The sequence below is a fragment of the Protomyctophum bolini genome (genome assembly GCF_963924005.1).
Source record: "Protomyctophum bolini genome assembly, chromosome: 14".
In the NCBI taxonomy this organism is placed as follows: domain Eukaryota; kingdom Metazoa; phylum Chordata; class Actinopteri; order Myctophiformes; family Myctophidae; genus Protomyctophum; species Protomyctophum bolini.
The window spans coordinates 4,322,440-4,343,358 of record NC_137875.1 but is presented as its reverse complement, the minus strand read 5'-3'; the positions used below and the strand labels follow the sequence as shown (position 1 = coordinate 4,343,358).

Genomic DNA, 20,919 nt, shown 5'->3' with positions numbered 1-20,919 from the left:
ATTGAGCTTAGTCCAGTTACCCTGGGTAAACATGGTAACTTTGCTTACTTTGCTTTGTACTATATCGTTGCTGCCTGTTGGACAGAAACCTGTTCGCTGTAATTTGTGTTTGTTTTATCTTTTTGGTTGATCATACTATACAGCGTCACACACAAATATCAAAAGTAGCAGATCTACAAGCTCGAAATGCGGTTGCGAAATACTTTCAAAGACCAACTGCAGGAGTATTGAGGAGTATTAGGCTACGATCGCCCAGCTACGATGGCTAGGCAGGTATCCGGAGAACTCGCCAGTTTACCAACTCGCTGCGATTTAGTGCATTTTAGTTTTACTTCACCTTCATTTAAATTGCATTGAATTGAGAGAGAGAGAGGATAGTTGTTTAGAGTGAACATTAAGAAAGTAGGAATGCTAAAAGTTTAAACACCAAAGTACCGAAACAATGTAATTCTCTAGCTGACCGTTTAATTGCACAAAATAATTTGATCACTTTGGAAATGAACTATAACATCTGTGGGGTTGACATACACTACACTGATGAAGACAGCATGTTAGCATAACGATGAAGACAGTGATGAAGAAATTTCGGCCGTGGCGACTTGATTTGGTGTAGACTGTAGACTGTAAAAAGGCCGTCCATGTACAGTCGTAACTCAGGTCCAGTCTGGAGGGTTTAACAAACGTCGTCTAACTTGAACACTCACTGGTTTCATATACTGTAGGTGTCCTCAGAGAGTCCCCTGTGTCCTCCTGTGTCCTCTCTCTGTCCCCCCTCCGTCCTGCATGATGAGGGAAAGCACATGGACAAAGAAGATATAGGCAAACAATGTGGGTGAGATTTTCACAATACACACACGCACTCGAGCGCACACTCACACACACACACACACACACACACACACACACACACACACACACACACACACACACACACACACACACACACACACACACACTGACACTCGTGACGTGCACAGATGCAATGCCAGAAGTAGCACATCTAAAATACTCAATGGCGGAGACAATTTAGTTGTGATATGTTATCTATTGAAATGTTCCACTTAAGCATAACTAGCAATAATACTGGCAATGTGTTGAAGGTGCACTTACAGTGTGTATTATTAATAATACATTTAAAAGTAAGAAAACCCACACCCACCGCATCCCAAAAAAACTGTATATCATTACTGTAAGTTACAGTTACAACATGATCTTAATGTCTGCAGTTTGTTCATTTGTTGTATTCGATGTAGGAATAAGGCCATAGAGCACTTAAGTCTGAGAGAGGTTAGCCATGAGGCTCACAGCAGCCATCATTGTCTTCGTGCAATGCAGTGAAAAGTAATTAAATATGCCACTTATGCTTCGCTGATTCATTTCCTTTGCGAGTTTTGAAGCTCAACTGAATGCCCCTTTTCTCTGCAGAAGGCCTGTATTGTATCCACGATGGCCTCATTACCGGGACACAAGGGCTTGGTGTGGGGGTGGGGGAAGGGTGGCGCGGAGGGGAACGGGGGGGTCGCAGCGCCCCATGAAGACATTGTACTTAACAAAACTGAACACCTCAAATATGTCATTGCCCTCGCTGGTCCTCAATTAGTCGGGTGTTTGTGTGGCCACGACTGTCTTGTACAAAAGCACCGACTTAATTTCATAACACAGGGATTTATTTTTAGAGGAAAAATAATCTGGCATGGTGGAAAAAAGCAGGAAGCTCTCTGAGAATCTAATGATCAGTGCAGCAAGTCAAGCACAGACATTAGTCACAAGGCCACATCAGTTAACAACGCTTCTACCCCCCCCCCCCACCCCCCCAAGCAATGTCTCTGCATTTGTTTTCGGTGTCTGCAAAAGGGTAGACCTTCCCCCCGTTTTCCCGGCATATACTGTCTGCAACAGTATAGCATGCCCTCTCTGAGTTGGACTGTGTCCCGCCGGAAGATCCACTCTGACATACCCTCAGGCCTCTTCAAGCAGGCGGGACTGTCTTCAGTGGAACGCCAATAACACTGACAGGGAGAATTAGGCGAGAGATGTGGGTTCCCTTGCCCTGCATAAGGGCTTATCGTGGGCTAAGCTGAAGGGACTAATAGCAAAGCCAGCCTCACTGCAGCCGGTCTGAGAGGGCACAGGGAGCCATCTGTCCACTCGCTGCCCAATAACCCACAACAAAGGGGACAAACATATACATAACCTCCAAACTGACCGGGCATTCATTGAGGAGATACCACGAGCAGAAGAAGAGCGCCCAGCATAATCAAATAGAAGGTCAGTACTTTATATACTACTCATTGTTGTCGCATTACAGGCCTTTCAGTCAGTCACACACAGGCTCTTAACTGCTAAGATTTATTCTTGCAACAAAATACACCGCAGGCCGGAATACAGTGGAATAGGATTGATCGTTTGAGATACTGTAGACATTTACAATTCTGAACTATTTTAAGGTAAAGTATTCAAAAGTAAACCAATCGGCTGATTACTACTCTATAGGCTAAAGACTGTATACTGTAGATTTGATTTGAGACAGATTATTTGCCCCATTTGTCTGGGGCAAACAGTCACATCCTTTTATCTTTAAGACCTAATGTCTTTTGGGTGGAATGCAATGGCCTGATGTTAAAAACGTTAGGCCCCATGTGTAGCTTGATGTGTGTGAGCTCAGAAATAAAACTTAAAGCCGCAATCGGTAACTTTGTCCTTAATACTGTCCACTGACATGTCATGCAGTACCTCTTGTCAATCAGTAGTGGTTCCTATACCCGACCGCAAGATATGATAACGTCTCAATAGAAGAACAGGGAAAACCACCTCCAATCACTGCATTAGTTATGTTGAATTAACATACTCCATCGTACAGATTGGTCATAACGTGTTTTTCACAAAAATTAAAGTTATGGATTACAAATTGCTATGATAGAATACATGATATAAGGTATACATTATAGCCTAGCATTGCATTTATGGAAAAATCATACCGGCTACTACAGTATCTTAAATCCTTTGTTTGCGAGTCAGTGGCATTATTGAGGGTGTAATGTACAGTAATCCCACGCTGTTATCTTCAAATGATTCAGCGTTTGTTTGATTGTTTGTTTTGTAAAGTGATTAAATATTATTGGAACAAAAAGCCCTAACATTAACAAAAATACACTTTCCATATATAACCCCCCAAAAACGAAAACTAAAAACCGGTAAAAAAAAAAGCAAAAAAAAGCCCCACATGCATCAGATTTTGATTTAGCGGATAGTCACTGTCAGTGCGTTGGGAGTTGCGTTACATTGTTTTAATGTCATGTTTTCTTTGTGGTTTTGCTCTAAAGTCTTCCGTGAGCGCTGACATGTTAGAGGTGACAGAAATGGGTCAAAAGGGTGTTAGCGTTAGCTAAATAAATCCTGGCCTATAGGATTAGACAGTTGAAGTTGCCGTTTGTTCGATGCACACTGTACAGTAACTATACAATTACACACACAGAAATAAGAAAGATAACACAGCATTATTGTGTAGATACATCTGTTCACCTCTGTCTGGTGATGTTCACATGGTACTGACTGTACAAGGAGATGGTTTTTCAGTATAAGCCAGCTTCTAGAAATCCAGGTCTTATTTTCCCATTTACAGTATTTTAAGAATATTGTTAAAATGCCATGCACAATTTGCTCACGATGGCAATTCATTTGGGATACGTCCTGCATTGCACAGATAATGATTCTCATTGTATCTGATTTAGTGCCTTAAATGCCCATGCTTGTGCCAACCCATTTTAACCTCTTTTCTTAGGTGTGGAATGGCGGCAGAGAACTCATCATTGACTGATTTGTGTGAGTATCTAAGGAGATTCATCAATACACAATGCACAGTAACATCCCCAGTGTTAATTTAACTCTGAGAGCCTACAAATAATTATATTCCCATGGGTCCATTTTAGTTTTATACAGAAGCCTTCTATTACTGTACATCTCCATATATGGTTCCAGGAAGTCTGTTTGTATAGCATTGCAATATTTGGCTGGTTCCAAGGGGTCTTAATGCATAGATACATCTTTGCACGGTATAACACATTACCTGTGACCCGTATAAAAAAATAACAACAAATCTTTTAAACCCCTTCATTTGTATGCCTTGTACATTTTTTGTATCACTTCAACCATCAAGGTCGAGGTAATGAATAACAAAAGATGAAAACACTGCAAACTCCTGATTGGCCAGACAGACAGAATCACCAGTTGTTTTTTGTACAAATGAAGTAGATATTGTTTCCAATCAAGCTATGATGCTGCTATGACAGCAAGGGGGTCCATTCTGAAGTGGAAAAATCAAGGAAGGCGAGTCGAATTGAGCCGAGCCAGTGTCAAAGTTGTGGAAAAGCGACTTATTTTGTGGAACATCTTGGATCCAGTTATACTGATCATCCACTGTTTAACCACTTAAACCCTATATATACACATCATTGGATGGGGTGAGGTCCCACAGGGTTTTGTACTTGGCCTCCTTCTTTTTTCCCCCTCTAGTCTATATACCAAATGTCTTTACGAAAAATAGACAATCTATATACAAACTCGCAATGTGTCGCAGACGCGGTGCGTTGTGGACTCGTAGAGCTCCTATTGTTGCAGAATGTTTGCCTATTATGGCATGCCCAGAAAAGGGGACGCTTAGGGTTCATGTAGTTAACCCATTCTGACCTGAGATCAGATTCATACGAGGTTTCCACTGGACACACACTGGTCTGATTGACCCATTCTGACCTGAGATCAGATTCTAAAAATGTCAGTCGTTCTTCGATTTTTCAAAAATAGCAGACCTACAAGCTCGTAGCGCGCCACTCGGTGGCGCGCTATGAGCTTGTAGATCTGCTATTTTTCAATAGCTAAAGCATAACATGATGCCAACACCAAAATGGGTTCCCGTTCAGAATGGGTTAAGAATGAATGCCAAGTCCACATCCTGGAATCCCCGGGGATGTCAGGCAGGACCGCTGTCCTCTTTTAAATGCAATGCTACGGTGGCTGCGACTCCCATGTTTCCTGGCTTGCATAGAGACATTCCTTCATGGCTGGATCTGCAAACATGATGCATTAGACATGTTGAACAGTGGGACATTGTATCCTCTCAGCGTGAGATTACATGAACCTCCTTGGGGGAGACGGTCGGTCACACAGATGTCACTTGATCTTCAGCCCCCGTAGAGAAACAAAATGGCTCCTGTTTTGTGACTCATCTAATCAACAGCAGTCACACGAGTTGTATTTAGCTAAAAAACCAACGGCACAGCTATAGCTCCTCCTCACACGGGATAGAGAGACTATAAGGCTTATCTTGGCCACGGTCACAGACATGATCACGCATAGTAGAATGCTAGTATTAGCATACAGTGTGTGTCAGAGCCTTACTGTGAATGAATAAGTAAATGGGTTTATTTTGAATACATTCATGTTCACTCAAGCAACTGCATAAGTTTCTACCACATGTCTAGAGTTGGTCAAAGTGAAAGACAAGTGGCACATGATGCTGGTTTAATGCTGGAAATCTTGAAATTAGTCATTATAGTTCCCTATAAGTTATAGTGTTAAAATATCCAAAGGAATGCTTTTAGTTTTCTTTAATGAATGACTTTAATACTTGAATGACACTGATCATATTCTTCATTTTAGAACGAAGGTTTTCCACACAGCCCCGAAATATCCTAACATTTTCTTTGACATGAATTCTGGAGGTCTTCTCTTCACATCCATTACTGTCTTTTCCACAGAGTTTTATTTTTGAAGCTTGGAATACACACACTGGCCATGTCGGACAAGGAAGAAATGGCTTCGGAGGGGGGTCTGAACGTCATGTTGACCCTGAGGCTGCTGATGCATGGGAAGGTAAACCAGTCTTTGGTCAAACAGCAATTTCAATAACTTTAGTTTAAGGGGTGGTTTAGACTGCTTGGCTGCCAGACAGACAGTTGGATTTTGTCTCGGACAATAACATGACAGTGTTGAACAATTTATGACGATTTATGAAGTGTTGGACAATTTAAACACTCACTTTGAAAGCTAGCCCTCTGACAGTGAATTTACTCTGTTTTCTTTGGCTGGTTTCGGAACTGCCCTGGAAAAAAAACACTGTTGTATATTAAAATACCATACAGGAGAGTAAATGTGCACGGCAGACAGACAACGAGATGATGTCCCTTGATGTTTATTTCAGAGTACACAGCACAGCAAACAGCATAGTTCCGACGGCCTCATGCCGTCGGGGAGCATGTCCAGTTACATGGTAGAGAGTGGAGGAACAACCGGCCCAGATCTTACTTTGTCTGGCATTATATCTATCGTGCGTTCATGTGTTGACATGGCTCTCGGCCTATCAGGATCTACCACGATCTGACCACTGCCTTGGGTCTCAACCCCTAACAATGACCCCAGTTATTTATTACCCATGGGCCTTTGTCTTGGCTTGCCTTTCTGTTCTGTGCCCAACCCTGATCATGTTTCACTATTACCAGGTCTTAACATGTGTCCCTGTGCATGCGTGTATGTGCACATGACATTTAGTGATGTCCAGGCATCATTAGCTGGTCTGTGTCTTACAAATTTACCACATTCCCCCCTTTCAACAGACTTCGTCTGTTGAATACAAAATGTATAGTCCATATTCATAACTGTTGCTTATACCCCCCTTGACCCTCAGCTGGACACTACAGATTCAAGACACCACAAATAACAGCATTACAGTATAAGAAGTTCCCCAACATGGTTTTCAAACAGACATTCAAGATTACTTGCCATAAATGATTTTCATTACAGTGGGTAGATATACAATTTTGGATCAGTGGAGAATTCTCTTCGTGTTACTTCAAACTCTTATGGCTAAAAATGTTACAGGACAATGAACCATATCACATGGACCTCTCTTCTCGAGATCCACATGAAAACCAATATCTCATCACTTTCAACAAAGCAATAGACCACTCTCAACTCATACGTCTATGCGCACAAACAAAGAAAAATAAGGAAATCGCATTTTAAGCCCTAGAGAACCACAAAGAGTAAAATCAAACTCTCTTTAAACACTGTAAACTTTCGGCTGCCAATTGCCTTGTAATTTAATCACTATTCTGACAAATAAATAATCTCAAACAATGAATAATGGCAATGATTAGTACAGTTAACTGACATTTAAACAAGACATGCCGCTTGCAGCTCCATTGTTACAAGAGCACTTTTTGATATGCAATAACCTACATGTTTACCACTAAACTCTGCTATTCCAATGCTATAGTACATAGTAAATAGACACAATATCAGAATACCCTGAGTCACTTCCTCGGACTCATCCTGACCATAACCACCCGCGGTGATTCCATTAACCACCCGTGGTGATTCCATAAAAGATAAAAAGAAATAACATTGAACGCCAGAGTTTAACTATAATAACACACATCTCTTGATATCTTTAGGAAAATACCTCATTGACTCATAATTAGGCTACTTATGACTCAATTTATCTAATTATACGGCAAACATACCAACATGAGGCCTATTAATTCATGTTGAAAACAAACGCAACGCACAATTTGTAATCAGAGTGAAGGAATTGTCCCTCTTCGCCTCTGATATGACAAAGGAAACTTCTTCTGTATGCCGCTCTTTCTAGTTGCCTTGAAATGTCCGTTCAGCTGGACAGAAAAAGTTCACTGCTGTTTCCCGCTGTCGTCGTCATCAAAAATAAACCTAGTCCAGACACTCAACTGATCATATGAAGTTATTCGTAGTTGCTATTTTATCAAGATTACTCCAGCCCCACATATATAAGAAATATATAATGTAGTTAATAGACTGAACTATTCGTAGCTGCTATTTTATCAAGATTACTTCAACTCCACATATGACACAGAACAATATCTATAATAGAATATCTTATAATGTCAACACACCAAAACCAAGTTGAGAAAGTTCACTGCTGTTTTCCGCTGTCGTCGTCATCATCTCTTCTCTCCCCCCTCCCAACTCTGAAACAACAGAGCTGGGAACACTCGTGAAGAGAAAAGAAAAGGCCGGAACGTCTTCATCACAGACCCCTTGATCAGGTCCACGAAGGCACTCAGCTTAGGTCGGTCAATCGGCCATGGATGATGGAAAGCCCCGCCGCGCTGTGCCGCATCTCACTGCTCGCCGCCCGCGACCGCTGTCCACATGCCGGCGTGATGTTGGCTCGCTCGCAGGCCGCTCCACCGTCCACCCATCTGGCGGCTGGCATCGGTCCCCGTTGCGCAACACTCCTCACCGCGGTGGTCGTCGTCATCATCCCCGCTGCGTAGACAAACCCACGGTCGGGCCCGCTGGAAATTCTTCGTCGCCGTCCACAAAAACTCCCCGTTTTCGAATTAGACTGAATAATTAGACTGAATAAAAAACCGCTGGTTCTGCTCCTAACTGGCACAAAAAGACACCATGAAGGTCGGGTTTCGGTACCATCTGTTGTATATTAAAATACCATACAGGAGAGTAAATGTGCACGGCAGACAGACAACGAGATGATGTCCCTTGATGTTTATTTCAGAGTACACAGCACAGCAAACAGCATAGTTCCGACGGCCTCATGCCGTCGGGGAGCATGTCCAGTTACATGGTAGAGAGTGGAGGAACAACCGGCCCAGATCTTACTTTGTCTGGCATTATATCTATCGTGCGTTCATGTGTTGACATGGCTCTCGGCCTATCAGGATCTACCACGATCTGACCACTGCCTTGGGTCTCAACCCCTAACAATGACCCCAGTTATTTATTACCCATGGGCCTTTGTCTTGGCTTGCCTTTCTGTTCTGTGCCCAACCCTGATCATGTTTCACTATTACCAGGTCTTAACATGTGTCCCTGTGCATGCGTGTATGTGCACATGACATTTAGTGATGTCCAGGCATCATTAGCTGGTCTGTGTCTTACAAATTTACCACAACACCTATATTTGGGTCTTTGGTGTAAAGTAAGTAGCCTTAAGAAACAGTTCCCAAGCCTTGTGGCACATACTGTAGGTCAGTGCCAAGCAGGCCGGGAGGCATATTGCATTGGTCTTTGCCCACCTCAGGGCAGACACTACTAACACAAGGCCACAGAGCTGGTCTCTGATGTGCTGAGTAACACAAACTGTGTAATAACTTAAGACAACCCATCTCAGTGTCTTGTTGTGGGTTCATTGGCTATAGGTCAGAAAACATGGCGATTCAATCAATCAACAAGACATTCCGATTTGACCTCCTCCTACTATAATGTCAAGAGGGGACTCGTTAAAAAGAATCCCTCCTCGGTATCTCCAGTTTCTCCAGCCATTCGAGGGGCAGATGAGAACGGCACAGAAGCTATACGTGGAGTATTGTTTTAGATCAGGGTCATGAAACAAAGTGGATGAGAACTAGAGGGAAACCGTTTCAGAATGGGGCGTGCAGGCAGGGGACCAGCAGCCAGTTTGGGGCAGAATGGAGCATTTGCCAGAAGCAGCCTGTCCAGAAAAAAGCTTGTTAAAAGGTTTTGGGGACCTCATTTCATTTTTCATTTCATTAACTTGAAAATGAGTATAATATATGTGACCTTAAAGATAATAACTTGTTTTCCCAAAGTTGATATAGTATATTTTTGGATAATTTATCGTTTATTATTTTAATAATACAATGTATATACTGTAGCAATATAACCAATCTTTCTCATCTCCTTGGTAACAGGAAGTGGGCAGCATCATTGGGAAGGTATGTATCTTAATTATACAATCTATCTATCTATCTATCTATCTATCTATCTATCTATCTATCTATCTATCTATCTATCTATCTATCTATCTATCTATCTATCTATCTATCTCTCTCTCTATCTCTCTATCTCTCTATCTCTCTTTCTCTCTATCTACGATCTACATGTTTTGTTGTTACACTAAGTTTGTAAAAGATCTCATATACTTTATTTTGCCATTTTCCCTTGTGATTCCAGAAGGGGGAAACGGTTAAGAAAATGAGAGAGGAGGTGAGTTATTATGGGCACTATAACAACTATTTATTGAAGGAAGAGTACAGGGAGCACTCAGGCAATTGAAGCCTTTTTTGTTATTGCAGACTATAGACTATATTTCGTTATTTCAGCTTAATCATCAAAGTCTCTGATGAAGATATAATGTTGAAACCTTAGTCTGCATCTGAAATAAAAAGGCTTCAACTGCCCGTGTGCTTCTTTATGTCCTGCCTGTTAGTTATACGAGGCGCATATAGCACAACCTGAACAAAGTATGGATTTCCACATGTCATCAAATATTTGCCCATATAGAGTTCCACACGCATGACATTATTATTAAACCCACGTGTCTTCACACACAGTAGCCTATAGTCACCTGAATGCTTCATAAACTCATTGTTTTGCCATGTGAGCCACAGCAAAACGAAGGCGATATTCCTCGTTGTGACAGGTTAAATGTGTATTTATTTACAGAGTGGCGCACGTATCAACATATCAGAAGGTTCCTCCCCGGAGAGGATAGTCACCATTACTGGACCCACCGAAGGACTCTTCAGAGCTTTCGCTATGATCGCAGAAAAGTTTGAGGAGGTACAGTTCGTTGACAAAATAAATGGAAAGTCATCTTTAATAATACGTTTAAATGGCATAGGTTTGACCAGAGGGTCAAAACACATGAATACATTTATAGTGGGATGTGACTCTTGCCAATTTTGCAACCGTATAAATAAAGTCTCGGGGTAAATAAATCTGAACTTTCTCCAGGCCTGAAGAATAAAGCATATTTGTCTTAACTCTCCCCCCAGGATATTACTGCAGCGATGATAAACAGCAATGTGACAAGCAAGCCACCGGTGACACTTCGCCTGGTGTTCCCGGGGAGCCAGTGTGGCTCACTGATTGGCAAAGGAGGCTCCAAGATCAAAGAGATTAGAGAGGTAGGAGGATTTTATTCATTCCTTTTTTTTATTCTCCTGACCCGAGCAGAGACATTTATTGCGGCTGCAGTTCGCATTTACTATGAAATCGTGCATTTCCCATCAGTCCATCTGTCAGTCAGTCAGTCAGTCAGTCAGTCAGTCAGTCAGTCAGTCAGTCAGTGAGCCAGTCAGTCAGTCAGTCAGTCAGTCAGTCAGTCAGTCAGTCAGTCAGTCAGTCAGTCAGTCAGTCAGTCAGCCAGTCAGTCAGTCAGCCAGTCAGTCAGTCAGTCAGTCAGTCAGTCAGCCAGTCACAGTCAGTCAGTCAGTCAGTCAGTCAGTCTGCATGCATACTTTCATGTCAAATGTCTCCAGGGGGTACAACCAACACCCACCGTAACTACGGTTGTCCCGATCCGATCACGTGATCGGAAATCGGGGGCCGATCAGTAACGTAACGTACGTCGGATTGGGAACAGTCAGCAACGGAGTGTGGAATTTCTCTCCCCCTTTGTTTTGTCCACTCCCTATACGGATCTTTTGTAATCTAATGGCCGAGTACCGTATGTATGTATGGGCCTCACACACATGCCTTGCTCAAAAGCACTTGACGTTTAGAGAGGGGTGAGTGTTGGTTATTGACTCCCCCATCCAGATTGTTCCTGCTTGTTCAGATCTGCAGAAGTGCACTTATACTTGTGTAACCTTTAGGCCACCACTGCCACTTATGTATTTTTCGGCATGGCATAGCCTTTCCAGTAGGGGTTAAATGATAATTGTCCCTTTTCTTTTCTGATGGAACTATGAAGACCACGGGTGCCCAGGTGCAGGTGGCCGGAGACATGCTGCCTGACTCCACAGAGAGAGCCGTGACTATCTCTGGCACTCCGCAGGCCATCACTCAGTGTGTGAGACACATCTGTTCCGTCATGCTGGAGGTAAGTACTTGTGAGAGAGGAAAAGATTTTCATTTTCAAGAGCTTTGTGTTAGAGCTATATCATATGTGTCACTTTGATGAAGATGCAGCCGTATACGAGTCACTTTCACTCTCAGCTGCAGGCTTATATGGCCCGGGGCCGGACTGTCTGTGTCCTTCAAAAAGCTGTCTTTTCTGTCAAATAGAAAAACAGCCACATTTTCAGGTTGACAACCGTGAATCCTTTTGAGACTTTTATGTAGGTTTTGAATGGGTCTCATGGGCCCCTACGACCATTACGTTTGTCAAACAATAAAATACCTTGTAAACACTTGGCTCAAGGAAGGGCATTAAAATTGCTGCTGGAGTTGCAAGATTTCCCTCTGACAGTCAGGCACACGTATACACAATCCTTCCCTCTGACAGTCAGTCAGGCACACGTACACAATCCTTCCTTCTGACAGTCAGTCAGGCACACGTACACAATCCTTCCCTCTGACAGTCAGGCACACGTACAGTATACACAATCCTTCCCTCTGACAGTCAGTCAGCACACGTACACAATCCTTCCTTCCTCCTTCTGACAGTCAGGCACACACAATCCTTCCCTCCTCCTGTTACTGTAACCTGTGCTCTGTGTGATTTTATCATTAGTCACCTCCAAAGGGAGCCACCATTCCATATCGGCCCAAAGCCATGCCCGGAGGAAACCATGGCGTATTAGCTCAACAGCACGCGGCACCAGTAAGTACCTTGTCTTTGTTACGTGATGATCAGTGTTGAAATCCCAGGCCTGATGCACTATCGTACAGCGGTATATATATATATATACACACGTGGATGCAAATATGAATGGCTTGCATCAGTGTTGTTTAACTTGTTTTCGTCGACTAAAACTAAAGACGAAAAATGTTTGTCGACTACCTTTTTTCACTGACTAAAACTAAATAAAAACTAAATAAAAACAAATCTATGATGACTAAAACTAAGACTAAATATACTGACAATTTCGTCAACAAATAAAAACTAGACTAAAATGTGGGGACAAGAGATCCAGTCACGCTGCGACGCGTTGAGATTGTAGATCTGCTATTTTTATGCATGCAACCAAAGTCTAAAATCTGCCATTACAACGACATCAAGGCCTGTCAAAACACATTGTAGTCGACTAAATCAACTGTAGATTTAGTCGACTAAAATCGTATGGCATTTAGTCGACTAAAACTGAACTAACATGCATGGTGTAACTAATGAATTTATGACAATATCTATAGGTGAAAGACCCATTTGACAAGATCACTAATTAAAGTCAAACATGTAACCATGTATGACCACTAGAGGGACACATCTGTGTAATTATATTATGGTAATGAATGCTCTGCTGTTAATAACCTAATAGCTGATGTACAGTACAAGCTCAAAATCTGTACGAATTGTGAGATTGTAGATATGCAATTTTTTTTATTTTTTTTACCATATTGACATTTTTGGAACAGTGTTTCAAATTGTTTTGAAGATCTTTGAAAGAAATAATACAATTATTTGAAATGAGGGGCACTCTTATCGTCACATTCCATGCTCAACCAATCAAATCATCACAAATGTCATAATGATAATAATTGTAATAATAATAATAATTGTAATAATAATAATAATAATAATTATTATTATGTTAGATAAATGAAGAAATACAACATAAATAATGTTATAAAGTATTTCAGGGAGGCCAGGTTGACAGTGTGATAAAGTGTTCAACATCATTGGACTATAAGATCGTGTCGTTTTGAGATTTTACAGACCAATTCGTCATAATTATGTGAGTGATTTGTCCTCCTTTTTTTCTTCATTGTGAAACTACAGTGTTTTGCTATAGAACAAAACATATGAGGTGATTCACATTTCTGTTATTTTATGGACGTTTTCTATGGACTACCCATGCCGGAGTCTTCTCTGTTTGGTACATTTATCCGATATGGACCCTATCATGGATTTCTGTACTCAGTCAAAGAGTCGCGAAATAGAATAATTGGATTGACCTTCACGCTTAATTACAATTCAATGTTTAGAGATAAGAGCCAGCTAACCACATAATACTATATGCACACTCCCAGTAGGTCAAGAAAAAGGCCAATTATAAATCTGCGTCAGACCACTTTGCAGACTAAATCTACAGTTGATTTAGTCGACTAAGATGTGTTTTGGCGGGCCTTGATGCCGACTGTTTTTTTACACTTGCTGAAAGATCTACAAAATCACATCTGCTATTTTCAGCATGCAACCGAGTGTAATATGACTTATACTGGATCTCTTCTCCACTAGTCCCCCTTCCTAACATTTTAGTCTCGTTTTTTATTTGTTGACGAAATTGTCAGTATATATTTAGCCTTAGTTTTAGTCATCATAGCTTAGTTTTCATTTAGCTTTCGTCAGTAGAAAAAGGTAGTCGACGAACATTTGTCGTCTTAGTCTTAGTCGACAAAAAAGGGTGTACCAAAAATGCTGTTTGTTGCAGAAAACGTGACGCCCCCCCCCCCCACCCCTCACGCCCACCCAAATTAGGTATAGGTCTCGTGAGTCAGTCATGTGTCACCCTTACTATGGAATGCCCTGACCCTGGAAATCAGGATTCTCGGTTCCTCGTTTTAAATCACTCCTGAAGACCCATTTTTATAAAGCTGCTTTTAATCCTTTATCGTTGTGAATGTTACGTATTTTCTTATGTATTTTTTACTTTCTATTATCCAATGTTTTGCTATTATTATTGTGTTCTTTATTGTGTTCCCTTTGTTGTTCAGTTCTTGAAAGGTGCTATATAAATAAAGCTTTATTGTTATTATTATTATTATTATAATGACAACCCACAAAATTGTGGCCGGAGCCTATATTTCTTACAAAAAAAAGATAATAAAATGTTCCTTGTGACTTCTGCAGCACCTCATGAATGACACAGCCCTGGATATATTAGGCAACATGGTAAACATAATTTGACAGTATACTGTAGTAGTGATGACATAATAATAATAATAATAACCATATCTCTTCTCCTATTTATTCCAGGCCTTTGCGATGCCAGGCCAATATGCCTTCCCGCATCAAGATGTAAGTCTGTTTGTTTCATCACCTACCTACCCCCATATGACCTGACGTTATACTCATGTCCACTCCTTCCAAGCCAGCCACCACTAAGCCCCGTCTACCCAAACCCGGCGAAAATGAAACTCTAACAACCTTGATCTACACACTATCAACATTACTAACCCACCCTAACAAAACAATAGGAGTGTGATTTGTTTACAGTGAATGTGGGGAAAACGATTAGAAGAAGTACACAAGTTTGTCTGTCCCTTAAAGGAGAATTCCATGCTAGAAGGCTTTCTTAGCTTTATTTGTAGTTGTTACGTCCCCACCAAAGAGGTCCAGGTGTTATTTTGTGCAAAAGCGCATTATTGGCTATTTCCCCTATACCATAAGCTCTCAATGAATTGCATTGCATTGCATTGAATTGAATTGAATGGGGCATTGCATGGGGTGTTGTGCTAATTCGCTTATTTCCATCGCTCAAAAATAAAAATAAAATGTATATATCATCTCTTCATAATGTAAATAGTATCCCAAGTGGCACACTTTACTACTTATTTCGATGGAAATAAGCGAATTAGCACAAAAACCCAACCCTCATTGAGAGGGCTTATATTAGGGGAAATAGCCAATAATGCACTTTTGCACAAATTAACACCTGGACCTCTTTGGTGGGGACGTAACAACTACAACGAAAGCTATGAAAGCCTTCTAGCATGGAATTCTCCTTTAATGATCGATTATCCCTACAGTTACAGTTACGGTAGGACTGTTAAGGTTAACTGCTGATGACACAGCAGGAGAGATCCATCAGAAAACATCAGAAACGGTTTCTTTCCATTCCACCGCTGTCTGTGATCGTTGATGTATTTGTTCAAGCTCTTTGTATTCTATTCTAATAGATGTTAGACTCCACACTGAAATAATCCAGTCTGATTGGTTAGTTCTAACTTCCTTCCTACCCTGCAGTTGTCCAAGCTTCACCAGTTGGCCTCTATGCAGCATTTCCCCTTCCCTTCCCTTGGGCAGAACAACCCCACCTTCCCTGGTACGTACCCGCCAATACGGCTCCCTGGGGAAGTTCATCTGTCCCTCTGTCTCTCTTGTCCTCTTTTGTTTCAATCACATCATCAAAAAAACACCCCATTTTTGTTTTGCTTTTTCGCGTCGGACAAGAGTCTAAAGGCCTATTCATAGTCTGGATTTTCGGTGGTGAGGTGACCACCGCTCCGGTGGTGAGGTGACCACCGCTCCGGTGGTGAGGTGCCCACCGCTCCGGTGGTGAGGTGACCACCGCTCCGGTGGTGAGCTGACCACCGGAGCTGAAATAACGTTGAGCCGCGGTGGTGAGTAAAAACAGAGAGAAGGGCTGGAGAGGTGGCGGTGGTTTGCTCTTCACCGCGGCTCAGTGACGTCATGTTGTAGTTCGGTGGTCACCTCACCACCGAAAATCCAGACTATGTATGAGCCTTCATTTCATCATCTCTCAGGTTACATTGTCTATCGGCGCAGTGGTTCCCAAACTGTGGTGCGTGCACCCCTTGTGGTGCGCGAACACCTTCTATAGGGGGTGCAGGACATGAAATGTCTAATGGTGGTGCTATGGTTTTATTTGAAATATATATAATATAACATATTATGCCAATATATGGCAAGTAATGCAGAATATAGCTTAACAGGACAGGGGGTGCATGGCCAAAAAGGTTTGGGAACCGCTGTTCTATCGGATACTTTTTTATAGATTCAGTTCAGATAATTATTTATTTCCACTTGCATACGATACATAAGAAATATACGATGGAATTTTTAGTAGTTTTATAAGTCAGTGTCCTAGTCGGTAATTCATTATTTATCTGCCAAATTATTCATGTGAATGGTGTGCTTTTCTTTAATACATTCCTCCAAAGCACTTTATAATGTGTAACATTCGCCCCGTTCTCACACACCGACGCACAACAGATGCAACCATTCAAGGCACCTATAACTGCTTGCTCAACAACAGTGTCGTTTTTTACAGCAAATTTTTTGAATAGCTTTCATTTAGTTTTAGTCACATTGTAGTCACCTGGAATGTTTTAGTGTTAGTCTAGTTTTAATCGACTAAAATCGTATGATATTTAGTCGACTAAAACTACAGTTGATTAAGTCGACTAAAATGTATTTCGGCTCGCCTTGATGCCGTCGTAATGACTGATTTTACACTTGCTGAAAATAGCATATAGTAGCATATACGTAGTAGTATATATAATAGTATATTTACTAGTCTTAGTTTTAGTCATCATAGCTTAGTTTTTATTTAGCTTACATTTAGTTTTCGTCAGTGGAAAAAGGTAGTCGATGTCTTATAGTTCTTAGTCGACAAAATCAGCACTGTTGCTCAATTTAAGGACACTTCTACGCAAAGCCAGACATAATTTACAGTTTCCAAATATTTTCAGATTTCTTTCCAAATTTCTAAATTTGCCCCAGTATCCCTCTTTCCAAATCATCATCTCTTTCAACCCCATCCTTGAAACCTCGTCCTCTGCATCATCTCTCCTCTAAATCTAACATCTTCATGGCCAAACCGCCCGTTCCCGACCGCCCTAGCCTGTCCCATATTACTCATGTACGTCACCGCCACTAACTGAACTGGAAAACATTATACAGTGGGTAGGAATATAGTGTGGTAACATCATTCAATTTATATGGAAAATATGTTTTTTATTAAGATAAACTCTGTTACGATTAACTGTGGTAATGTGAGAAGGTTTCTACTTTAATTTATGTTTTGTACTTATGTTTACCCTTTTTACAAGACTGCATGTTATGTTTCCAAATAAATGTTACCATTCCTTCTATTTTGTACTGTAGGTATGGATGCATCAGTCCCCACAACTTCACAAGAGCTCGCAATACCTAACGATGTGAGTGATGTGATTGTGCTACACTAAAATGTATTTCGACGACAATACCATCAATTATATGAAGAACATTATACAGAAGAACACTACATACATTCTAGTAAGTTATACGATAACAATGCATTAAAACAAAAGCAGTGCTGCTGCCTGAAACCCAGCATTCTGGCTTATCTTATCAGACAACCCGTATAGTGATAAGGGCTTAGTATGCGACATATACTGTACATCCTGGAATACTACAGTAGCTGTTTCAAGAATCATGATAAACGACCATGCTAACGTTGTACCTATTCTTGGTCTCAAGTATTTCGAGAAGAAGGGAAGGGGAAAAAACTAGGGATGTACCGAAAGGGAAATTCTTGGCCGAAACCGAATACCGAATATAGGAAACAGTTGGCCGAAAACCGAATTCTGAATATGATTAATATTATATATCTTTTTTCCTACCATTGCTGTCATGGCCGTACCTTAAAGCTACCTGATTTGACAAAATAAATGGTTATGGCAAAACTTAACTTCAATAATAATCACTATTATGGGTCCATAAAACATGTTTTCAGCTCTTTTGAATGCATTAATTGCATTTACACTATTCTGTGATATATTTTCTGCCTATTCGGGCCGAAACCGAATAGGCCGAAAATGCATTTTTAGCCATTTTCTGCCGAATATTTTCTGCGGCCGAATATTCGGTGCATCACTAGAAAAAACCCATTGTACAATACTCCATTGTTGCTTCCCTGCCGGTCTGACTCTTAGCAGGTTTGTAAACGGTATAGGAAACAGCAGAGCTACAGACGGTACGACTTTAGTTTTAAATTGTTGGTCTTGTTGTTTCCCCCCTCCAGTTTATCGGCTGCATAATAGGAAGACAAGGCAGCAAGATCAATGAGATCCGCCAGGTCTCCGGAGCGCACATAAAAATCGCCAGCGCCACTGATGGCTCAGCCATGCGCCAAGTCACGATCACCGGCTCGCCGGCCAGCATCAGCGTGGCCCAGTACCTCATCAACGCCAGGTAAGACATTCCTAGAGGTTATACTAGACATGGTGCGCAGCCCAGCAGGGCTTCAGTCACACTGCTGAATGTCAGATAAGACCCAAACCACAGAAAAACACTGAATATATTCTGCAACAAGGCAGGGTAGTAGGATTTGTTTTGCTTGAGGTATAATATTACGGTTCGGATTCGTTCCGCTTCACTGCTGCACTCCATTCTTTATAGCATGAAGAAAATCCTTTATTTTATTATTTTTGTTTTAACACGTTTAACATTCCTTCTTTTGATTCTTATGTTGTTTCCTCTTTCTCTCACCTCCCCTCCTCCTCCTCCCCTTTTGTCTCACCCATTTCTTTCCCTGTCTCTCTCTCTGTCATTTAATTTTAACGCCTCCTCCACCACCATCACCACCACCTCATGTCACCCTGTTCCCCCCTCCCTCCATCCCTCCCTGCGACCATGCCACCCTGGGTTTGTCTGGCCCCGCAGCTTAGAGATGGCTAAATACACCATGCAGGCCGCTGCCGCCGCCAGCAGCCCTGGGGCTGCGGTGGACCTCAACATGGGCTACCCTCACTCCGCTGTCCCCACTGTCTCCACTCCCACCTCTATGGCGGTCGTCATGGCCCAAGCCCAGGCCCAGGCCCAGGCCCAGGCCCAAATGCCCCCCACTGCCATTAACGTCCACTCCCCCTCCGGCGCCATGCCGACCATGCAAACCTCGCACTACGCCGTCCCCATTTCCAGCCTGCTTGGCATGAAATCCTTCCCTTACCTGGCCGTCCACCCCGCCGCGGCACAAGGTCTATCCCCTTACACCGCCAAAATGGCCGCCGGCATGGCCGCCGGCATGAAAAAGTCTGACCGGCAGAAGTTTGCTCCTTATTGATAATTATAATATGCACTAGTGATGTCATCAGTGTCAGTCAATAACACTGAGAATATAACACTGAGAGTAAACCAAATGGACCCATATAGTGGTCCCTCTGATGTACTCTCAGATTTACAAAATGGATAAAAGATAAATGATCTCTGAAGATTTGACCGTTCAGGCTGGTCCATGCAGTTGTGGTTCTTGGTGTCACTCATCAATGTCATAATATGAATATGAATATTTCAAACATATACCAGCTACCGCACAGTACAATCCTTTTAAAGCATTCATTTAACTGACAATATATAAAAATGGAACCTGCAGAAATCTATTTTTACTTTCTTAGAAGGTAAAAATGGATTTTGCTATGCAGGTTCCATCGCTCCACAGACTCGCATACTTTACATTAATCAGGGGAAAATGTCACAATCACACTTTTAGGTTAATTAACATATTGATGGGAGGAAGATATGAAAAATATCCCTCATCAATTATTGATGAGCTGTAACTGGGAGCCGAGCTTCGTGTTACCTCACAGTCTCACCTCACAGACATGCAGAGCACTTTTGTGTGCGTATTCACGGCCGCTTGGACAGGCTTTGGATAAATATGTGATATTATTCTAATGGGTTAAGGTTCTGTGAAAGAGTAGCCTATATGCTCATTAATATATTTTTTTCCATTGGCAAAAACAGCAAGAAAAACGAAAACCTAGTTTTGTATCTGTGTAAATAGTTTATATTCCTTTTTTTTGTTTGTTTGACATTTCACATGCTGTTGACATTGTCGAGTTGTTTAGTCATTTAGTAGAAATAATTGTGACGTTTTTTTATTTTTATTTAATTTAATAGGGATTATATTGCGCTTTCTTCTTCTTCCTCTGTTTTCTTCTGTCAAAATCTCATCCTTTTCCTTCACTAGGGTCTCATCAATGGTAACGGGCTTGGGTGTTCTGTAGTAAGCCAGTTCTGACCGGATTATCCACCCAAAAAGCCCACATTGGATTCTTGTGGATTTGACTCAACTCTATAATCCTATAAAGCGGGACTGGCGCCTCTAAACTAACTCATTTTTTTTGTGTTTCAACTTTCTTCATGCTAGTTTTTTTTTCTTTTGCAAGGGGGAGGGGGTGTGTGTGTGTGGGGGGGGGGGGGGGGTGGGTTCTGGAACCTAAAGAAGTGAATGAGTGAATGTGTTCACCTTTTGTTCCGCTCACCAGTGTCTGCCATTGATGACTGGCTGA

The 20,919-nt window shown here is 41.7% G+C and overlaps 1 protein-coding gene across 3 annotated transcripts; it reads left to right on the top strand.

Moving 5' to 3' along the window:
- Positions 1–722: 722 nt before the first annotated feature.
- On the top strand, positions 723–20,771 carry LOC308328042 (poly(rC)-binding protein 3; the record flags this gene model as incomplete). Of its 3 annotated transcripts, none has more annotated exons than XM_080781723.1 (14): positions 723–828; positions 3,782–3,822; positions 5,754–5,868; positions 9,708–9,731; positions 9,970–10,002; positions 10,462–10,578; positions 10,794–10,925; positions 11,714–11,842; positions 12,476–12,565; positions 14,879–14,920; positions 15,869–15,947; positions 17,753–17,805; positions 18,651–18,820; positions 19,292–19,691. In XM_080781723.1, exons 3-14 carry the CDS (start codon positions 5,791–5,793, stop codon positions 19,689–19,691), a joined length of 1,347 nt encoding a protein of 448 aa, XP_080637849.1. In that variant the 5' UTR covers positions 723–828; positions 3,782–3,822; positions 5,754–5,790. The 3 variants fall into 3 exon arrangements, with proteins under 3 accessions (XP_080637849.1, XP_080637850.1, XP_080637848.1); XM_080781724.1 differs by lacking the exons at positions 723–828; positions 19,292–19,691 and adding exons at positions 1,948–2,268; positions 20,598–20,771; XM_080781722.1 differs by lacking the exon at positions 723–828 and adding an exon at positions 1,948–2,268.
- Positions 20,772–20,919: the final 148 nt, after the last annotated feature.